The sequence below is a fragment of the Puma concolor genome, chromosome B3, assembly GCF_028749965.1.
Source record: "Puma concolor isolate L17-30 chromosome B3, mPumCon1.1.hap2, whole genome shotgun sequence".
Taxonomy (NCBI): domain Eukaryota; kingdom Metazoa; phylum Chordata; class Mammalia; order Carnivora; family Felidae; genus Puma; species Puma concolor.
This window is the reverse complement of record NC_141672.1, coordinates 32812372-32832319: the sequence shown is the minus strand read 5'-3', so window position 1 is coordinate 32832319 and position 19948 is coordinate 32812372. Positions and strand designations below refer to the sequence as shown.

General features: G+C 47.7%; 1 protein-coding gene and 1 long non-coding RNA gene across 4 annotated transcripts in view; one reads left to right on the top strand and one right to left on the bottom strand.

Annotated features, from left to right (window-relative positions):
• Positions 1-19948, top strand: part of SMOC1 (SPARC related modular calcium binding 1) — a 157636-nt gene that overhangs the window by 108943 nt on the left and 28745 nt on the right. For 2 of the 3 annotated variants that reach the window (XM_086709416.1, XM_086709415.1), the window contains exons 6-7: positions 12581-12670; positions 14656-14736. In XM_086709416.1, coding sequence (XP_086565542.1) covers positions 12581-12670; positions 14656-14736 — 171 coding nt within the window. The remainder of the gene's footprint in view (positions 1-12580; positions 12671-14655; positions 14737-19948) is intronic. The other variant, XM_086709417.1, reaches the window with a different exon arrangement.
• LOC147579856 (uncharacterized) lies at positions 1512-19136 on the bottom strand. The gene is made up of 2 exons (XR_015252225.1): positions 18838-19136; positions 1512-1902 (listed from the first exon to the last, which is right to left on the bottom strand). It is a non-coding gene; the product is annotated as an uncharacterized LOC147579856 (long non-coding RNA).

The window sequence follows — 19948 nt, the reverse complement described above, 5'->3', positions numbered from 1 at the left end:
GATGGTGCAAGGAATAGGGGTAGAGTCTGACGCCTCCTCTCAGAGACAAGTTGCTCAGTTTCCAGCATTTTGTTCCCCTACTCCAGATGGGTTCCTGCCTCCCAGATGGCTCTGCGGAGGCTTCCTCTGTGGTGCAGAAGCCCAGTGGGGGATGCTAGGACTCGCTCGTCTCTGGAGACTTGACTTTTGCCCATAGCCTCTCCTTCCTTCTCCTTTGGAGGACCTACATAGGTGCTAACCCTCTCCTCTTTGTCTGTTGTAGGCCGTGCAGAGAAAAGCAGGCTCAGGCCACCTGTAGGAAGGGCCACCTGAAGCCACACCTGTCCAGGAAGCTGGGGTTTGAAGGGGGACAGGGTGCGAGAGGGCATTTGTAATATCCTGTGTCGGCCGCTGAGGTCCCTCTCTCGGCTGCCACTTAAGAATGGAATGTGCTCCGAAGGGCAGCAGGTGGGAAGACACAAAGGCCCCTTGTCTGAGCTGGTGCCCACACGTGGGGTCTCCTAGACGGCATCTCCCGGGAGCTGGAGCTCACGGCCCTGAGGCCTGCTGCAGAGATGCGAGGCCTGGGCCCTTGTGCAGAGTGAGGGGTACAAGCCAGGCCCCGGGTCTGGGTGTGAGAGTGGTAGGGGGTGGCAGCGGGGAGCGGGGGTTGAGGGGAGAGGCGCAGGCCCAACCTTTCCTCTCCCGCCCTCTTGCCTTTTGGAGCCCGCTCTGCCGACAGGGCTCGGAGGGATCGGTTCCCTCTGCCTGGAAGGAATGAAAAGGTGTATTGTGCGAAGAAGGAAGGTCTGGTTGCCAGCCAGGAATTAGTCCTGCGGAGGAGAGGAGGAGAAGGCCGAGCAGAGGAGGCTGGGGGAGGAGGCTCAGAGAGATAACAGGAGGTAGGGAGGAGGGAGAGAGGCCGGGCGGTAGCGGGTCACAGGCGGCTGGCCCAGACAGGAGGCCTGGGTTGCGGCTCCTGGGTCCACAGGTGTGAGGCCCGAGGGGAGAGGTGGGGGAAGGAGGGAGGGAGGCGCTGTTATCTTACCCAGATGCACGTGCTCTGGGAGGGGAGGAGGGTCAGAACTTCAGACTATTTACTTAATCCCTTGGAATGTCCTTTCCTCGCTCTGTTCTTTGGGCCCCTTGTGTTTCACGGACCCCTTTATGGGCACATGTGTGGTAATTAACACGTGCAGTGTAGGTCCTGGGCCATGTGTTTGAGTTTCAAATATCCATTGATCTGGGGCACTCCCATCTTGGCTCCCCTCCCCTTCTTCTCCTTTGGTCCTTGCCCTTGAAGAGTGATGCGGTGGGGGGGGGGCGAGGGGGAGCTGGGGGGGCACACGTGCCTCCACATGTGTGTTATTGGTGCTTCAGAGGACTATCAGAAGAGAGGAAGAAGGCCGCCCTTGAGCTCTGACAATCTGCTGCTAAAACAGTTGGAGGCCGCAGAAGCTGAGGTAGAGATAAATTTTTGGTTTCAACCGAAGCAGGTCGAAGGACAGCTGGGCAGAGGCTGGGAGGCAAAATGCGTTTAGAGATCATGAATTTACCCAGAGCAGATTTTCCCGGCCAACCAAGGCTTGCAGATTTTCCCGAAGTGCCTCTTTCTGGGGTCTTGATGCTAATGAAAGTGGACGATTTGGGGAGCTTCCAGGATTGCTGAATACAGAGTCAGGGACTGGTCCTGGGCTTGATTGCTTGTGAGGTGCAGGAGGGGAGTTCTCAGCCTCTAGGGGGTGAGGGCCGGAGAGCATTTGTAAAATTCTTTCTGCCAGTTCTCTGGGAGCTTTCTTCTGTGCACCCAGGACCACGGAGATCCCGGGCTGGTGCTTCTGTGCACAGCGAGTGAAAGTTGAGGGCCGTCAGGAGTTTTCTGCAGTTTGAGTATTTCCCACTTGTAAGTGGTCTAGGATTTAGCTGTTTAAGGAAAGTGAGAGAAAAATGAAAACATTAGCAGGCTCTGCCTACATTTTCTGCACAGACTTCTGTACTTGTCAAGCCAGTGTTGGAGAGGGGCAGTACTCCCAAAACCCAACCCACCTTTAATTTGTGGAGACTTGTTATCCCCCCTGAGCTGCCCCATACTGTGTGCTCTCAGTAAACAGTGAGTCACAGTTATTTGTCGTGGGTCCCTCTCTGCATCTCAGTGTTTAGAATCTTTCACGGAGCCTGGTCTACAGGTTGGTGCTGGCTCAGAGGACCTATCACTGAGGTGGTGGATGAAGCAGAGCCCTCATTCAGGGCTGAGGGATGTGCTTAGGGCAGAGTCTGGCAGTCCCCAGACAAAGGGGACTGTGTGGCCTCCAGCCTCGGCCCTCCTGTGGTCGGCACACCTAAAGGAGGTTCACCTCGCCGCCCTGAGCCTAGCTGAGGTGTGCGAGGCTGGCTGTCTCAGGACATTCCACAAGCGGAACATCGTTCCTGCTCAGATGACTTTAACCTCTTCCCAGCTACCTCTCTTTTCTCTTCCCCCAGCACTTAAGGAGAGGCTGGGTCAGTAGTCGACCTGTCGGCATTGTCATCAGATGGCAAAAGTCTGACTGCCCACCGTCTGGGGCTGGATTTGATTGGAGACGGGCAGCTGCTGACCTCTAGGGGTCGGGGCTCTGCTCACATCAGATTTCCCCAGGGAGAAGCATTCTCTCTGAAACGGTGCCTGCTGAAACAGAACTGTGCCTCGGTGCCTGCTGAAACAGAACTGTGCCTCGGCAGCTCCAGGCCTGCGAGAGGCAGTGTTTTGCTCTCTGCATGTGTGTTGGCCGCTGTTTGCTGGTGTCCCGAGCCGCCCTGACCAAGCCTGGCACCTCCGTGTACCGGCTTTGTGGGGTTCGGTTGCAGAGGGGTGTGCCTGGGTGTGTTTGAGTGCTCATGCGTGTGCTGTATCTCTTTCCTGCCCCACCCCCCAGTTGGCTCATGGCACTCAATCCCGGCCCTCCGTCTCAGTCCCTATTCTGGGGTCTCTGAAAGAAAGCTATGTGTGGAGGCTACTAAACAAAGAGTTTGAATCCCTGCCATATCCCCACTTCCGAGGACCGGAGAGGAAATGGGGTTTAGGCATCTGGAAAAGCCTCCTAGTCATAGATCCTTATGAGTCCCTGGTGTTACTAGTAACCTTCGGGGTATCTACTTGGCTTCTTATTCTTTTATTCAGCAGATATTTATTGAGAGCCTCCTAAGTGTCAGGCTCGTTGCAGTCACTGAGGACCCAGTGACAAGTAACATGATGAGAGTCCTGGCCTTACCCTGTGGAACCATTCTAATGGTTCTTAGCCTCTTCTTACAGAGGTTATCTTCAGATGGAGGTAAAGCCTCCCAGGGAGCACAGACGTCTAGATGCTGGGAAGCTGTCACCTGGGCAGGGAGGCAAAGCAGGTGACCCCTTCCAGCAGCCCTGGTCGGTAGTTCCCATGGCCAGAGCCTCTCAGGAAAGGCCCTCGGAGGAGGCTGCCTGTGATGAGCATGGCCCACTCACAAGTCCTTGAACCCTAGGCCTGGTGCCTTTATGGGACCCCCCGGAGTGCAGGTGAAGGCTCAGAAATTGTCAGGCCATCGAGACTACACTGTCCCTTGACTGAGTGAGTTCAGTTCCAGGCGTGGCCCAGCAACCTGGATAGAGGCAGGGATTTCAGCCAGTGGGTGCAAAGGCCTCAGGACCACGTCTGAACCACTTATCGCCAGCTCTGAGTGCCATGGAGCTCCCAGGGGAGGGGCGGCTCTCAGGTCCTCCTCTCCCAATTTTGTGACTGCTGAAAGAAAACTGAGATTCAAAAGCAGCTTGTTGTAAAGTTTCTACGGAAAGGCAACGGAGCTAGAAGAGGTAAAACAATCTTGAAACGAAAAATTACGTGGGAGGGACCATTCTATCTGATTTTTTTTAAACAAAGAGATCTTTAGTGCTTTACTCCCCCATGTCCCGTTATGAATTTCCAACTCATACTTCCCTGTGTTCTTCTGAACAAATGCTCTGACCTCTCCCCTTTTAGATATGTTTGTTTCATTTCCTATTTTAAAAATGACTTTTTTTTTTTTTTTGAGCGCTTTTAGGTTCGCGGCAAAATTAAGAGGAAAGTGCACAGATTTCCCATATAGCCCCTGTCCCGATAAAGACACAGCCTCCCCCATTATCAACATCTGCACCAGAGTGGCACATTTGTTACAATTAGTGAATCTTCACTGACACATCATTATCACCCAAAGTCCATAGTTTACATTAGGGATCACTCTTGGTGTTTTACTTTCTATGGGAATGGACAAATGTATAATGACATATATCCACCGTTATAGTATCAGAGTTGCTTCACTCTTCTAAAAATCCTCTGTGCTCTGCCTGTATATGCCTTTTCACCCCCACTCCCCACCCCTGGCAACCCCTGATCTTTTTACTGTCTCCATAATTTTGCCTTTTTCAGAATGTCACAAAGTTGACATCCTAGTACTCTGATGAAGACTTATACTGCTGTAGTAATCAGGACAGTGTGGCCTTGGCCAAGGGATAGACACAGAGATGAATGGAACAGAGCAAAGAACCCAGGCCTGCACTTCTGTGGCCAACTGACATGACTAAGGTGTACAAGTAGTTCCAAGGTAGAAGGCACCACAGTGACTGGACATCCATAGGCAAAAACAGAAAACCCCAAACCTCACAACTTATACAAAAATTAATTCAAAATGGACCTCGGACCGAAATGTAAAATGTAAAAACTCTTAAAACTTTTAGAAGAAATCACAGCTAGGTGAACCTAGAGCTTTTGTGTCTTAGAACAACTAACACATGGTCTAAGAAATTGACAAATTGGACCTAATTGGGGTTAAGAACTCGCTCTGAAAGATCTTGTTAAGAGAACAAAAAAAACTACAGACTGGGAGGAAATACTTACAAACCACATATATGACATAGGACTTCTATTTAGGACATGTAAAGAACTCTCAGAGGGGCGCCTGGGTGGCGCAGTCGGTTAAGCGTCCGGCTTCAGCCAGGTCACGATCTCGCGGTCCGTGAGTTCGAGCCCCACGTCAGGCTCTGGGCTGATGGCTCAGAGCCTGGAGCCTGTTTCCGATTCTATGTCTCCCTCTCTCTGCTCCTCCCCTGTTCATGCTCTGTCTCTCTCTGTCCCAAAAATAAATAAACGTTGAAAAAAAAATTTTTTTTAAAATAAAAAAAATAAAAAAAATAAAAAAAAAGAACTCTCAGAAACTCAACAAAATACACGAATAGACATTTCACCAGAGCATCTATGCAGGGGCAAATAAACACACAAAAAAGATGCTCAACATCATTAACCAAAAAGAAATGCAAAGTAAGATCATGATACGGTATCACTGTGCACCTGTTAGAAGAGCTAAAATAAAAAATAGTGACAGTACCAAAGGCTGTGGTGAGACTGGGTCCTTCATTCATTATTGGTAAGAATGCAAAATGATACAGCCACTCTGGAAAATACTTTGGAAGTTTCTTTACAAAGTAAAGAACTAAACATCCATTTACCATATAGTCTGGCAATTGCACTCCTGAGCATTTATTCCAGAGAAAAGAGAACTTGCGTGTACACAAAAACCTGTGTGGGGGCGATCACGGCAGCTTTACCTGTAGTAATCAAAGAGGGAAACAACGCAGGCATCCTTCAGTGGGTGAAACACAATGGTGTCTGTACGACTCAGCCATAGGAGGAAGTACGACTCAGCCATAGGAGGAAATAAACCGTCGGTATGCACAACTATGGCTTGGATGGATCTCAAGGGCATTATGCGAAGTGAGAGAAACTGATTTCCAAAGGTCATATACTGCATGATTCCATTTAGAGAACCTTCTAGAAAGGACAAAATTATAGAGACAGAGAAAGGATTAGTGGTTGCCAGGAGTGAGAGATGGGGTGCACGAAGGGAAGCGTGATCTTGGTGGTGATGAACTCGTTCTGTGTTTTATTGATGGTGGTTACACGAATCTGCACATGGATAAAATTGCATAGAATTACACCCCCTCCCCCCAGACACACACACATATACACAAATGAGTACGTGTAAAACTGGTGGAGTGTGAATAAGCTCTGTGGATTTCACCAGTATCAATGCCCTGACTCTGATACTGTACAATAATGAGGTTACCTATATAATTTCAGGTTACCTATATATTTATGTTAACTATAAATATGTTACCCTTGGGGAAACTGGGTGAAGCATACTGTATTATTTCTGCAGTTTCCTGGGAACCCATCATCATTTCAAAATAAAGAGTTAAAAAAATCAGCACAGTTTTCTTTGTGCACCCAGCTCTGAACTGACTTTGCCACTGGTGGCTCCTTCTCCCCGCTCTCCCCGCTCCACTCCCTCTTCCTTTTTCTCCTCTTCTTCTTCCATGTCTGGTCTATTTTTTCCACCAGCATCATGTTTTTACTCTTATTCATGGGAATGTGGAGCTTGAGGACGTAGGGAATTGTTTGCAAAAAGACCACTTTAAGCTTGTTTTTACTTCTTTTGGGAGGGAGTGTGCAGGTGGGTAGATGGAATGCAAAACATTGATCTCTTGCTCTGGAAAGGACCTGAAGGGCCCAGATAACCTCTGTTCTCAAAGGTCAGGATTAGGAAAGCTCACAGTACATTTCTGAGCCTTGTGGTCATGGGACATGCATCTTAGGAAATGTTGAGGTTGACTAAAATTCCATCCTCCTCCTGGTATGATTTGGGCCAGTGCCTTACAGGACTTTCGCAAACAGGCACTGTTGTCTCCCTGTGATGCCCAGATTACATCATTTCAACTTCTACACAAGGTCTCTGAGGCACACACTGAAGGGGTTGGTGGCTCTGGTGTAAATGTGGTCCCTTCAAAAGCGCGAACCTTCCAGTACTTCCACCAGGCTGAAGTTTATCTCTGTGTCTTTGGAAAAGATGACCAATGGCAGCCTAAAAAGAATTCAAGAGGGAGCGTGACCCGTGATGGACATGGTTTGGGCAGAGCCCAAGAATCCAAGGGGGACTTGGGATCACTGAGAGACCTTCCGAATCTCAGGAGGGGGGTGGTGATTTCTTTTTTCTTCATTCTCCAAGGCTCCTCAGTCTCAGAGACCCCAAGAGATGCCATTAATACAGATTCCTCCTCTGGCCCCTTTGACACATTTGCTTTTGAAGGACCTGGAAGAGAAAGCTCTTTGTATGTGGTCAGAATAAACTCATTGTACACCCAAACAATTAACTCCTCAATGGACTTGCCAGCGCCTTGAAAGGCGCGGCCCTGCTTCCCTGGACCTCTTGGGCTCTATTCAATCCCTTAAGCACACCAATGTTTTTGAGTTTTTGTTTTGTTTTGTTTGTTATTCTGAAAAGTCTTTCGCTGAGAATAGTCAGAGCGGATCAACATTGTCCTCAGCCCGCATTTATCTCCACTTGCCAGCGAGTGTCAATCAGGAATCAAAAAGCCAAACAGAGGAGGCTTTGAACGGTGTCATCGGGGGTCGAAGTGACTTCCAGCTGTCTGTGCGTGGGCCAGGCCTTCTCGCAGGGCAAGGAACCATGCTGTCACACAAACCCACTGTCTGGACAGCCTTGCAGAGCCCGTGTGGGGCTGTAACTCTCTGGGGCCGCACCTCGAGGCCGAGGCATGGCTGGGGGTTGAAGAAATTGCCAGGGCCCTGGGGCTGGGCCATTTCCACTGCTGCTCACTCCTTTGGGGCTTGAGCACATCACTTTCTATCCCCAAGACTCGATCTCTTTTTATCTGCCTGGTGGCTTCCTCTGTGCTGGCCAGTGGTGAGAACAGATGAGGAAAACCACCTGCCAAAAACTTGAGTGTTGCAAAATGTGGTACCATTATTGCTGATCTTGACGTTATCCTTGAGATGCTCTGTCAGGTTTGCCTCATTCATTCATTCATTCATTCGTGTAAGCTTGCCTTGTTTTTTTAATTGTTTTTTTTTTTTACTTTTTTCGTGTTTCCAAACTTACTTTTTTTTTTTTTTTCTTTTTTTGGCCTGGAAGAAAAGTGATAATCTTTGAATTGGCTTTTTTTTTTTTTTTTTTTTCCAGTGTTCTCTCCTCTTCTCCTTGTTCTGGAAGAGTATTGTGGTATTAAAGAGAACTAAAGTCTTACTATTTGAGGTCCAAAAGAACCACCGACAATGAGCATCAGGCATCACATCGTCCTCTGCATATATGTAAACAGAGATTTCAGATACGCTTTTCTTTAAAGTGCATGGGAGGGTCTCCACCCAGATTAAGAATCACTGAAATAACAGCACTACCTCCCCTTTTGTTTTAACAGCTTTATTGAAGCATAATTACATGCCATAAAATTTACCCATCATAAACGTCCAGTTCACTGGATTTAGCACAGAGCATTGTGCAGCCGTTACTGGTGAACATTTCCATCGTTCCAAAAAGAAACCTTGTACCCATTTATAGTTATAACCCACTGCCTCCTCCAGTCCTAGGCAACTACACAGCTGCTGTCTATCTCTATGGGCTGATCTTTACTAGGCATTTCATAGAAGTGGAATCATACAATATGTAGTATTTGCACATGGCTTATGGCTTCTTTCATTTAGTATAATGCTTTTGAGGTTTATATTGTCACACGTATTAATAATTCATTCTTTTTCATTGCTGAGTAATATTCCATCATCTGGATATATCACCATTCGTTTATGTGTTCGCCAGTCGACAAACATTTGGATTGTTTCCAGTTTGAGGCTATACACATAATGCTGCTATGGATATTGGCATACATGCCTCTGAGTGGACATGTTTTTCTTTCTCTTGGTTGGCTTCTCAAGAGTGGAATGTCTGGTAGAATGATAAGTTTATGTTTAACATTTTAAAGAAATTGCAAAAACAGGAGCACCTGGGTGGCTTAGTCTGTTAAGCGTCTGACTTTGGCTCAGGTCATGATCTCATGGTTCATGAGTTCGAGCCCTGCGTCGGGCTCTGTGCTAATGGCTCAGAGCCTAGAGCCTGCTTCAGATTCTGTGTCTAATGTTTTTTAAACATTTTTTAAAAAATTAAAAAAAAAAGAAATTGCCAAACCGTTCTCCAACATGGCTACTCCACAGCAATGAATGAAGGTTTCAGTTTCTCCGCATCCTTGCCAACATTTGGTATTTTCTATTTTTTAAAATTTTAGCTATTCTAGCAGGTTCATAGTAGCACCTCATTGTGGTCTTAATCTGCATTTTCCTGACAACTAGTGACGTTGAGCATCTTTTCATGTATCCATTAGCTGTCCATGCATCTTCTTTGGTGAAATGTCTATTAAAATATTTTGTCCACTTTAAAATTAGGCTGTTCATCTTCTAACTGAGTTGTAAGGTTTACTTTATTTTTTTTAATTAAAAACTTTGATAGGATTTTAATTTTGTAAATCCAATTTTAAAAGTAAGTGGTTGGATAAAATGGTTTATTCTCATGGTATTTATACCTTTAAAGTCCTTGCTCATACTTAGTGTCCTAAGGCCTTTAAAGTCCTTACTCCTGCACAGTATCCTGAGACTGGGAAGGCAGGCATACTTCATTTTTAGAAGAGGATATCCCTGCCCAGAGAAGAAAAGTGCAGGGTTCAGTTTTCAGTTTATGGGATGTAAAGCCAGAATCTGGAGTGTGACCCCACTAGAGACTGGGGAATTGAGTGGAAGCTTTTCCCTCTCCCCGGGGCCCAGTGTGGGACCTGGTATTGTCCCAAGGCTTGCCAGGAAGCAGCACTGATGTGGACCTTGGACCCAGGCCTTGGACCTATGTTTGGTAGAAGGGTGCGCTTGTTTGCTGGGTTGGAAGCCAGGTGCCCAGGTGCCCGGAGATGATGGTCAGAGGGTCCTGTTGGCTTTGGCTTGGCTTCTCAGCCTTTGGGCAGCTGAGTTTCACAGGTGGCTCTCCTGGCGGCAGGGCACTTTGTCTTTTCTCACTTCATAAAGATTTCCATCTAGGGCCTCCATTGTGGCAGCGCAGCTGTATCTCTTCACCCTTGGTGACCCTACGCTGCAGGAAGATCCACTCCCTGCACGTGGCTTCATGCGATGTGGGCTCTGGGCCTGCATCTGGGTAATCGCGGAGGTCCTTGGCCTGCAGAAGTGCAGAACTTCCCCCAGGAGACTGGAAACACTTCTTCCTCTCCTTGAGCAACAGACCTCTGCTGATTGCTACACCAGATGGGCAGTCCCAGACTCTCATCTGGATGACGGGCGAAATAAGCAGAATGCTTTCTCTTATCCTGCTGCAGAGAGAGTTACAGCTCTTGGAATACGGGAGGATTTTAGTTGAATATGAAAATGCTGCATGAATCGCTTTTCACTTGGGTTCTCACCGTTGTCCTCCTGGGAGTGTTTGATTTCTCACTTTCCCTTTGTTGCCCTTAAGACTTCTAAAGTGAAGCCACCCGGTGTGGAGAGGCTGAGCACACCACACTAGGCTATTTAGACTGTGAACTCTGCATCCGGCAGGAGCAACCAAATGTGCATTGCAGCTGCCAAAAGACTTCATTCAGTGGCTCATTGAATTCAATGGAAAGAGGTGTTAATAGAGTCAGGGGAAGTGATGCTATTAAACAAAATGACATTGTGTGGTGCTGCTCTGTGTTTATTCTCCCTCAACGACTTCCAGATCAAACTTCCACAGTTTTGCATCAAAAGATGCCTGTTCAGGACTCCAGTGTGAGGCAAATAAGATGTCCAGCTAGTTAACTCCTCTCCCTCTGCTATATCTCATTCCCTGGAATGATTGTCACATAGTTGGGGATCGCCTTGGCCCCTGTCGGAGTGGGGTCTTGGTGTCAGCACAGGGGAATAATAGCAGGGTCAGGTGTCACACAACTGTCAGATTGCTGGCCTCAGCCTCCAGCCACGATTAGGGTCTCTATAGCTCTCCAGTCTTAAGATCCCAAGCGTGGGTTGTTGGTGCAAGAAAGGGATCAGAACTCTGTGTTCTTCCTCCCTCCTTGATAAGATGCAGGGAAGTCGGCCAAAGGTCTCGGGAGCTCCAAATGGTGGAGGGTTGTTATTATGGGTGATCTGACTGGCGTCGCAGAGACTATCTGAGAACTTGCATTCTCCATAGTTAATGAAATAGGTGAAGGGGATTAAGAGGTACCACCTTCTGGTTATGAAACAAATAAGATACGGGGATGTAACGTGCATAGGGAATATAGTCAATAATAGTGTAACAACTTGGTGTGGTGACAGTCACTAGCCTTACTGTAGGCTGTATGCTTGAAACGAATACAATACTGCATGTGAATTATTCTTCTGCTAAAATAAACAAACAAAACCGAAAGCTTAAAAATAAGAGCCATTGGCAAAACAAACAAGCAAATAGAAATAAATGACTGATTGAATAAAATGACAACAAAATAGTCGATGCTTGGAGAATAGAGTGTTCAGTTGTAGAAGATTTCTGGGGGATGGTGTAATCATCACACTGCCTGAGACCCTGGGGTTCTTCTTCCCCCACCCCCGCCCAGGGAGAACACAGAGAAATCTCTCATCTATGCATTCTCAATGGGGGCAGAGATACCAAGCAGGTGAAAATGGATTGGGGGCGGCAGGAGGAAAAAGAACTCTTTGCTCTTTTTACATAGAAAGCACAGCTATACATACACCACATCAACAGAAACACAGTGTACCTGTGTTATTGATAGTTCATTAGGTAGATGATTTAAAAAAAAAAAAAAGAGAGAGAGAGAAGGTCTAGGTGGGCGATAATGAAAAGAAGTTGAGAGACACTGCCCGACACTAAGGTTGGGGATCTTGATGAAAAAAACTCAAGAGTCCTGAAAGGTGGGTAAAGTCTACACTCGCTCCTGACCCACAGAGGGTCTTGCCCCGCAGGGAGCTGCCAATGTTGCTGGAATGATGTAGATTAGCGTTTTGTTACTGGGCACCTCCTGCTCCCATCATCTCTGGTACAAATTTCAGAACAAATCCAGGGTGCAGTTTCCCACATCCCCTTCCATTTTGTTTGCCCCCACCTCACTGGGAATTGGAGGGCATGATGTTTCACAGTTAAAAAAATGTTCTAAGGGTTCCTGATTCTCTTCACTTTGGCATCCTGGAGACAGGATGGGCCCTCCTGCCCTTCTCTTCCCTTTTAGGTGAGGCCAGAGAAATAGCTAGGTGTTCAAGAGGGAATAGCACCACGGTCTGGTGTTTTCCTGAAGCTCTTCAACGAGGGCCACTAGGTACTATGCTGGTACCATTCATAAGAGGGCAGGACGGAACTGGGGACACCAGAATTTTATGCCACCAAGTATGCTAACCTTATCCTAACCTGCCTGGGCAAAACCCAGGGCTGCTGGGGAAGATGCCTGCCCCCCACCTCAGTTTTCCTGCGGGGAGGACCAGGGCTGACAGAGTCATCATGCTGGTACATGCAGGTTAGTGAGGGAGGACCCTCCAAAGCCATGACAGTTGAGCTCCCTTTTGTCCTTCCCCTGGAATGGTGAACACACAGCTGGGTTTGTCTTACTCTTGGCGTGTCTCTGTGGTTCTTTTTTCCTTCCTGTTCTTGCTTTCTATCTTTCCTTTCTCTTTGGTCTCTTCACTGGGACTTGGCCGGGCCATGTGCAAACCCCAACCATTCAACAGTGCTGGAGAGTAGATAGTATTTACCTCAATAATGGTAGTCTCTTTTCGATTCTTTTTAACCCTCAATTCAGATGACGGGTCTAAGCCGACACCCACGATGGAGACTCAGCCAGTATTCGATGGAGATGGTAAGCTCTTTTATTACTTACGACTCTAATTCTCCCACCCGTGTTTAGATTTGAGGAACATCCTTTCTTTGGATGTTTGTGTAAGCTTTATTATTAGTTTTTTCTTTTTTAATTTCAATTTTTTCCCAGTTTAGTCTGGGTTGTTTTAACCTTTTAAAAAATGCAAATCCTCCCAGGAACTGGTACACTCTCTACTTCTGGAAAGGTCCTCTGTTCTAGCCAGGCTTCCTGCCTGGCTGCTGATGTCCAACAATAACACAGCCTGGATGGACCCTTTGAGCTGCCAAGACCAAGGAGCCATGGCTGAGAAAGACAGGCCAGCATTGTCCCTTCAGTAGATGAACTGACACTTACAAGTTCCTTCTCTGTGCCCAGCGTTGTGCTAGGCCTGTGGGGGACAATGGAGGATTAGATGAGATGAAGCCTTTGCTCTCAAGACAATGGCAACTATCAGAGAACTTTATGTGTTAAATTACACGGTCTCAGTTTTTATTATAATGGACATTTAAGGGAGAAAGAGATCACCATGGTCTGGGAAAAGACTGTGTCAAGAGATGGAACGTGGACTGGATCTTGAAAGGAGATGGGAAGAATCAGGGCATTGTAGTTGGGGTGGTGGGGAGGGGAGCATATGGTGGGGATGGGGTATTGTAGGAAAGTAGGGGGAAAGGGATTGGTTAGTGGACCTGGTTTAGCTAAGTTGGACCGTGAGAGCTGAGTCAAGACATTTGTAAGAGGAGAATTCTAGGGCAAGAGAAATAGTGTGGCTGGTAGCAAGATAGAGGCTGGATGTCCCTGGAGGTATGAGGAATGACAGGTGAGGTGTGGAGTGCAGAAGGCTGGCCTCTCTTTGAGCTTGGGTTGCTCCTGGCCTGCATTCTTCAGGATGCTTTGCTGTGTACTCCAAGTTCCCATGAAGAAGAGCAGGAAGCTTGGCAGAGTGCAATTTCTAGAAAGTCTGACAATGAGGTTTGACTCTGAGTGCAACATGCAGCCACCTCTGAGCAGCTTTCGGCTGAGTGTATCCAGGCCTAAATCACGAGACTGGACAGGGAGACAGGAGTAAAAAGAAATTATGCCATTGGTTGGTACTGTGGCTAGGGATGTCTCTAGCACAGGCTCAGCTCTAGATAGGATTGAATGCGAGCTGTCCTTTACAACTGGTCATTTAGTGAAACATATGTGTGTTCATGCCTAGAAATTCAGATGTTTCTGTGATCCACAAATCTCCTGGATTATTGGCAGGTCTGGGATCCTGGGGGATCAGGTGGGAGGTGGAGACCGTGTCACCTTGGGAGATCGCCCCAACAATCCCACTGAAGACTTCATGACTCTAAAGTTGATCAGGGTTCTCCTGATTCCCATACCACTTGTCCGCTGAGCGACCCAAGCCCTGAAGGCCCTAGAGGTTCCCCCAAGCTCTCTGGATGGAGGGATTCAGCCTCTGTTCAGTGAGAATCCATTAGGAAAGGTATTGATGCACACGTTGGACTCATCACTTTCCTTCCCATGTGGAACAGAGTCTCAGCAAGCTGAAATCTGTTGTGGCTCAGCCGTTTCCTCCAAAATGGTCTCTGTGGTTTGTTTGGCATTCGTTTGTTGATTTATCCCCTTTAAATCTTCTTCCAGGGAAGCAGCTGAGAGAGACTTGGCTGGGCCCATGCTCCTCACCTCCTGGGATAATATTTTTATTCCTGGATGGAGCGGCTCAGCGCCTCTGGACTTAGACCACTCTGCCTCTGAGTATGGGAGGCCCTCGTTGGCTCCTGTGAGCTGGCGGGTAGAGGAGCTTCCTTACTGAGAAGGGAGAGGGCATTGGGACAAAGTGGATGTGGAATGAGGGAGAAAGCTCCAAGCCTTGATGCCCCAGGCTTCAGAAAAAGCTCCTGAAGTCTGGGGGCTGCACTACAAGTTATCTACTCCCTTTGCCCAGACTTTATTTTCTCCCTTCTTCTTCTTCTTTTTCTTTTTTTTTTTTTTTTCAGAAATTACGGCCCCCACTCTATGGATTAAGCACTTGGTAATCAAGGACTCCAAACTGAACAACACCAATGTAAGAAATTCAGGTAAATGATCTGCCTGGGATTGTATACATGCCGATTCGCCTGTGGTTGCCCTGTGGTTACTCCACAACTACCTGTTGTGTGGGCTTGGGCAAGTCCTTTAACCTGTCTTATCTTCAATTTCTACAGCTATAAAATGAGATTAGACGAGTTAATCCCCTCCAACTTTAATTTTCTTCAGTTAGTATGTCAGGGATCGTCTTTCGTGAGTATTTGATCCTTTTAGCAAAAAAATCTTTTGACTACATGTTTTAATACTTTCAAGTGGCTCTTTATATGCCAGGCAGAGAATTTTTAAAAATGGCCTGGCATGGAAAAGTTGGACTTCAAGCCATAAGAGACTTGCTTCTGTGCGTTTTTTAAGGCTCAAAATGGCTGCTTACAGTCATGTATTTTCTGATATGATCTTTTGAGGGTCTTATGAGTGGTCAAGTTTTGGTGCTGGCTGAACCCCTTGTGGAAAGGTGATAATTTTTGAAGGGTGATTAGATTTGTAGGACTCACTTGTAGAGTTCATTGATCATCAATGAAGACAAAAGCAATAAAGTTCATCTACCATCAGTAAAGACCAGAAGTCCACCAACAGGAAAATGTATTAACAAACCCAATCTGTATCTCTATCATGGGGAAATCCTCCTTCTTTTAGCCTAAGACCTCATTGTGAGAAATGCCCCTCTGCATAATTTATGCCTGGTTGGTGAATTTCATTTCAGCCATATCATTTTTTCCTTATGGATATCAAGGTCTATAAACAAAAGACACATCCCTTTGAACTGATGGGCAGAGTTTTACAAGACCATTAATTAATGAGTGGGCTCTCATTGGCCCCCTTTAGGTTTATCTGTATGCCAGCTTTGTCCTAAAGGTGGTAGTGGGAAACTTGAGTGCATGAAGTGAGTTAGCCCATGAGGTAGATCCGTACAGCATTGGTTGATTTTCTCTGTGACTTGGGCTACATGTGTTTGGTTCCCTTTTTTTTTTTTTAATTTTTTTTTAATGTTTTATTTATTTTTGAGGGAGACAGAGACAGAATGCTAATGGGTTAGGGGCAGAGAGAGACGGAGATACAGAATCCGAAGCAGGCTCCAGGCCCTGAGCTGTAAGCACAGGTCATGACCTGAGCCGAAGTCGGACGCTCAACCTACTGAGCCACCCAGGCGCCCCTCTGGTTCCCTTTTTTATCAAAGATGGAGGTATGGGATGGTGGGGTGGGAAGAAGACCTTGTGAATCCTGTGGGCCAGAGTCTTTGACACAATCGTGCCATGGTTAAAGCATAGACGTTGGAATCGGCAAAACCTGCACTCGCTTCCTGGCTCCGACACTTAGTGAGTGACTCAGTCAAGGCACATAATCCCCCCCTCCCCCCCCCCCCAGCCTCAGTTCTTATCTGGGATTATGATCTTTCCCTCAGGGGACTGTGGTTAAAGGTTAGCTGAGTTACTGTCTGTGTGGAACTTAACCAATGCCTGGCTAAGTGATAGTAAGTGCAGGATAAACGGTAAGTACCTATCTTTGTTATTCTCATCATCATGGTAGGTAGGGAACAATGGAAATATTAATGATACTGCTTACCGCGAGAATCTCTCAATCAGGAAAGAATTTGTGACTGTCATTGTGAGCAAAAGCTTCTTTGCAGCACCTTTTCCCGCCTCCCCTCTTGCTGTCAGGCAAATATAAGTCAGAGAGGTGGTTTTGGTGCCTGAGGTACCTCACTGGAAGTGACAGAAAACAGTTTGCTGGCCTTTGGCATATGGGAATGAAATAGAAGCATTTGGATGCGAATGTGTGCCTGGGGGGTGTCTTTTTTTGTGGTTTTTGGCCCCTCTCATAGACCAGGCAGAAGGAAGGGCCATGCCTCCTGAGATGTTTCCCAGCGTGCCCAGGGAAGCCTGACTCAGCCCAGGCCAGGTCTGTAGGTTTGTCCCATACCAAAGCCCATGCTGTTGCCATTACAAGGTTTACCACCTTCTATGTACAAATGAGCCCCTACCCTTGCCCACAAAAGTCAGACCTCTCATTTGTGAGAGTGTGCACTAGAACAGAATGTTAACGCTTGGCAAAGGTTCATGTTGGGGGGTGGGGGGTGCTGGGCAGGGCTACGTAAGCTGCCCAGAGCTCCTGGGCTGAGTCAGGCTTCCCTGGGCATGTTGGGAAACATCTCAGGAGGCATGGCCCTTCCTTCTGCCTGGTCTATGAGAGGGGCCAAAAACCACAAAAAAGACACCCCCCAGGCACACATTCCCATCCAAATGCTTCTATTTCATTCCTATATGCCAAAGGCCAGCAAACTGCTTCCTGTAAAGGGTCAGCCAGATAGTAAACATTTTAGGTTTTGCAGGCCAGACAGTCTGTCACCTATTCAACTCTACTGTCGCAGCACAAAAACGGCCATAGACAATATGTAAATAAATGGGATAGCACAGACCTGGCTTCCAGTGCTAGCTTCCCGTGAGAGCTAAGTGACCTCGAGAAAGTTCGTACGTGAAACAAAGTTATTAGCGCCTTGCAGGGTTTTTCTGAGGATTCAACAATATATGAAATGCCTAACACATAGTAGGTGTGTCATAAACAATTTAAAAAATAACGGCTTCTCTGCTAGCCACCGGTCATGCTATTCCATTTGGTTTGTTGAGAAGTCAGATCTACCTTAATGATAACTCATGTCTGGGGTGCTGGCTCTGCTATGGACTGGAGCCTCTGGGTCAAGCCCCCGAGGCAGGTTTCCTGTCAGAGTTTGCCAGAAGACTCTGGGTTAGGTGAGCTTCAGCACCCCCCTCTGGGGAGGGTGAAGTGGGCCTCAGAAGCCAGTCTAGGTGAGAGCTCTTCCCACTCGCTCTCGGAGGCAAGAAGGCCATCCCAGTTCCCTCTACACCCCAAACATCCGTCTTTCACACTCAGACCCTGTGACGCCAGGTTTGTTTTCTGGCCTGGGGACTGTTGATGTTGGAAAGGTTCCACGGGGCAGCTGAAGCTTTGCAATAACATGACGCATACGCCTGCAGACTTATCCTGTCTCCTTCTCTCCTCCTGGAGGTGTCGATCCTTGTTTTTAAGGCTTTGTCTTGTGTTCACCATGGTCAGTGTCGCCTGTTGAGTACTTGGCAGCCTCGGCGTTGACGGGTTTGCCTCTTCAGACTTCTCTCTCGGATCCTTGTCTCCGCTGAACCAGGAGCTCTCCCACTTTCAGGAGGACGACGTACCTGGCCAGCCGACGCCCTAGAACCTGAGAGCAGGTGTCTTCCCACATATGAGTGTTGGCCAGAGACTCTGTTCTGCTTTTGTAAGAAAATATGAACTCTTGCGGAGTTTTTGGTATCAGAGGCTAGCTACTAAGGCATTTCTTGATATAACTAGAACTTAAAAGTCTTTTTAGTCATCTGCATTTTTATAGGAAAGAGCGGAGAGATTAACGAAATGACGAAAACTAGGCTGTCTCATTCTCCGTCCCATACGCCATATCCCACGGCTTCTAATTTTACTGGGTGCAGACACTGTCATACAGCTGTGATTTACAAAAGTCTCTCTCCCTCTTGATTTCCACCCCCCACCCCCACCCCCACCCCCCAGTATGACAAAATTCTGTGCTTTCTGGCCTGGGAAAATACTCTCAGGACGTATGGTCGTGTGAGCCTTAACTCTTCTCTTGGAGCAGCATAGCAATGCCCTCAAGGCACATAGGCCCTTTCCCTCTGCCCCTACGTGGCTAGCTCTCGGGGCCACTGGTGGAGTCATTTGACTTCCCTTCTTCCTTGTCCGTCTGTTTCTTTCCTTTATTGCCACCTTTCCTAGTTAACTTCTTTCACGATCTCATCTGGGATTTCAGGAAGGCCCTAGAACCTGGCACTGTGGGTGAAATCCAGAAGGACTCGCTTTTCCTCCCTTGCCTCTTTGTCCCGCACAGCTTCCTTCCGGGTGTCCCCGAAGGCAGCGTCTTGTGGAAACTCTGTCTCCGCGAGACAGAGCTGTCAGCAGGAACACAGGGTGGAAATGCATTTCTTGTAAGTTTTGTCATGAAAACGACCCCGTCTCCTCCTACGTGGGAGCGTTTGCCTAACTCACCATCCATGTCTCAGGTAAGGGGTTTGCAGCCCCCTGACCCTTACCTGCCGGTGTCAGTGTCAGAGCGTTGCTCCTCTGGGCCTGCTGTGTTCCCCTTGGCTGCATTTGGGATTGCTCCTTCCTCGCCAGGAAGCTCCTGCCGGGACAGCTGCTGTGACTGGGATGTGGGGTCACTGAGGCAATTGCACCTCCCGGCCGGATCCCCCACCCCCCCAAACCAGCACTCTTGGCCTGCCCAGAAACCGCGGGGTGATGTAATGACCTGAGGCCTGGAAAAATAAACAGCTCTCAGGGAGACCAGCGGTAGCCGTTGTGAGCAAATACCCCACAGCCACCTGGAACCTTGCACATGACGTGATTGGAAGGAAGAATGAGTAATCCGCTAACGTTAGCAGCCGAGGACGGGTCTGGGCTTGTGAGCATTTAAAGTATCTATATAAAAACAAACCCTTGATGTTTATTTCTATAACTGGCCTCCTGGATGTCTGCCCATCTATCTTCTGCAGGTGTCTTGGCCACTCACGGCCAATAGAAGGGAGCTGGGGACAGGGAAGGGTGGTCATCCCTATGGCTCTCTCCATAGCAACAAAGGCCTTTCTCAAGCTTTCCCTTTGCAGAGAGGAGCCATAAACACGTTTGCAGGCCCTAGAGAGCCCAGCCCCACAGTATATTACTGCCCTGTTTTCAAATTAGCTTTCCCTGTCTTGTTCCCTCACCCCCCGCATCTGCTTCAGACAGAGGGGTGCTGGGCGGAAGTATGACCAGCATCTATCTGGGACTTGCTCGAACAGCAAAGGTTTTTTTCTGTAGGTGAGTCTGTATGCTTTTTGGTGTTGATAGCAAAACCATGCGCCCCAGCGTTTTCCTTTTGGCCTCTGCTGCTGAAAACCTGAACCCAGAGGTCCTGCTGAGGTATTGTAATTGGCTCCTTCCAGGTTACTAGAAGTCAAATACCATCTCTTCCCTGTGTGAGGATCCTCATTCTGTGTTTATTTGTAAAATGGCTTTGGAAGAAGTCAGGGTACATATCTTATAAGCGCACTCATGCATTAGTGTTTCGGGAGATGAAGGGTGAAGTTATGATACTTTATTTGACAAAAGCTATCTCTCCCATCACCACTCCCCACCCCCCGGCGTGGGCTCCCTCCTTCCTGT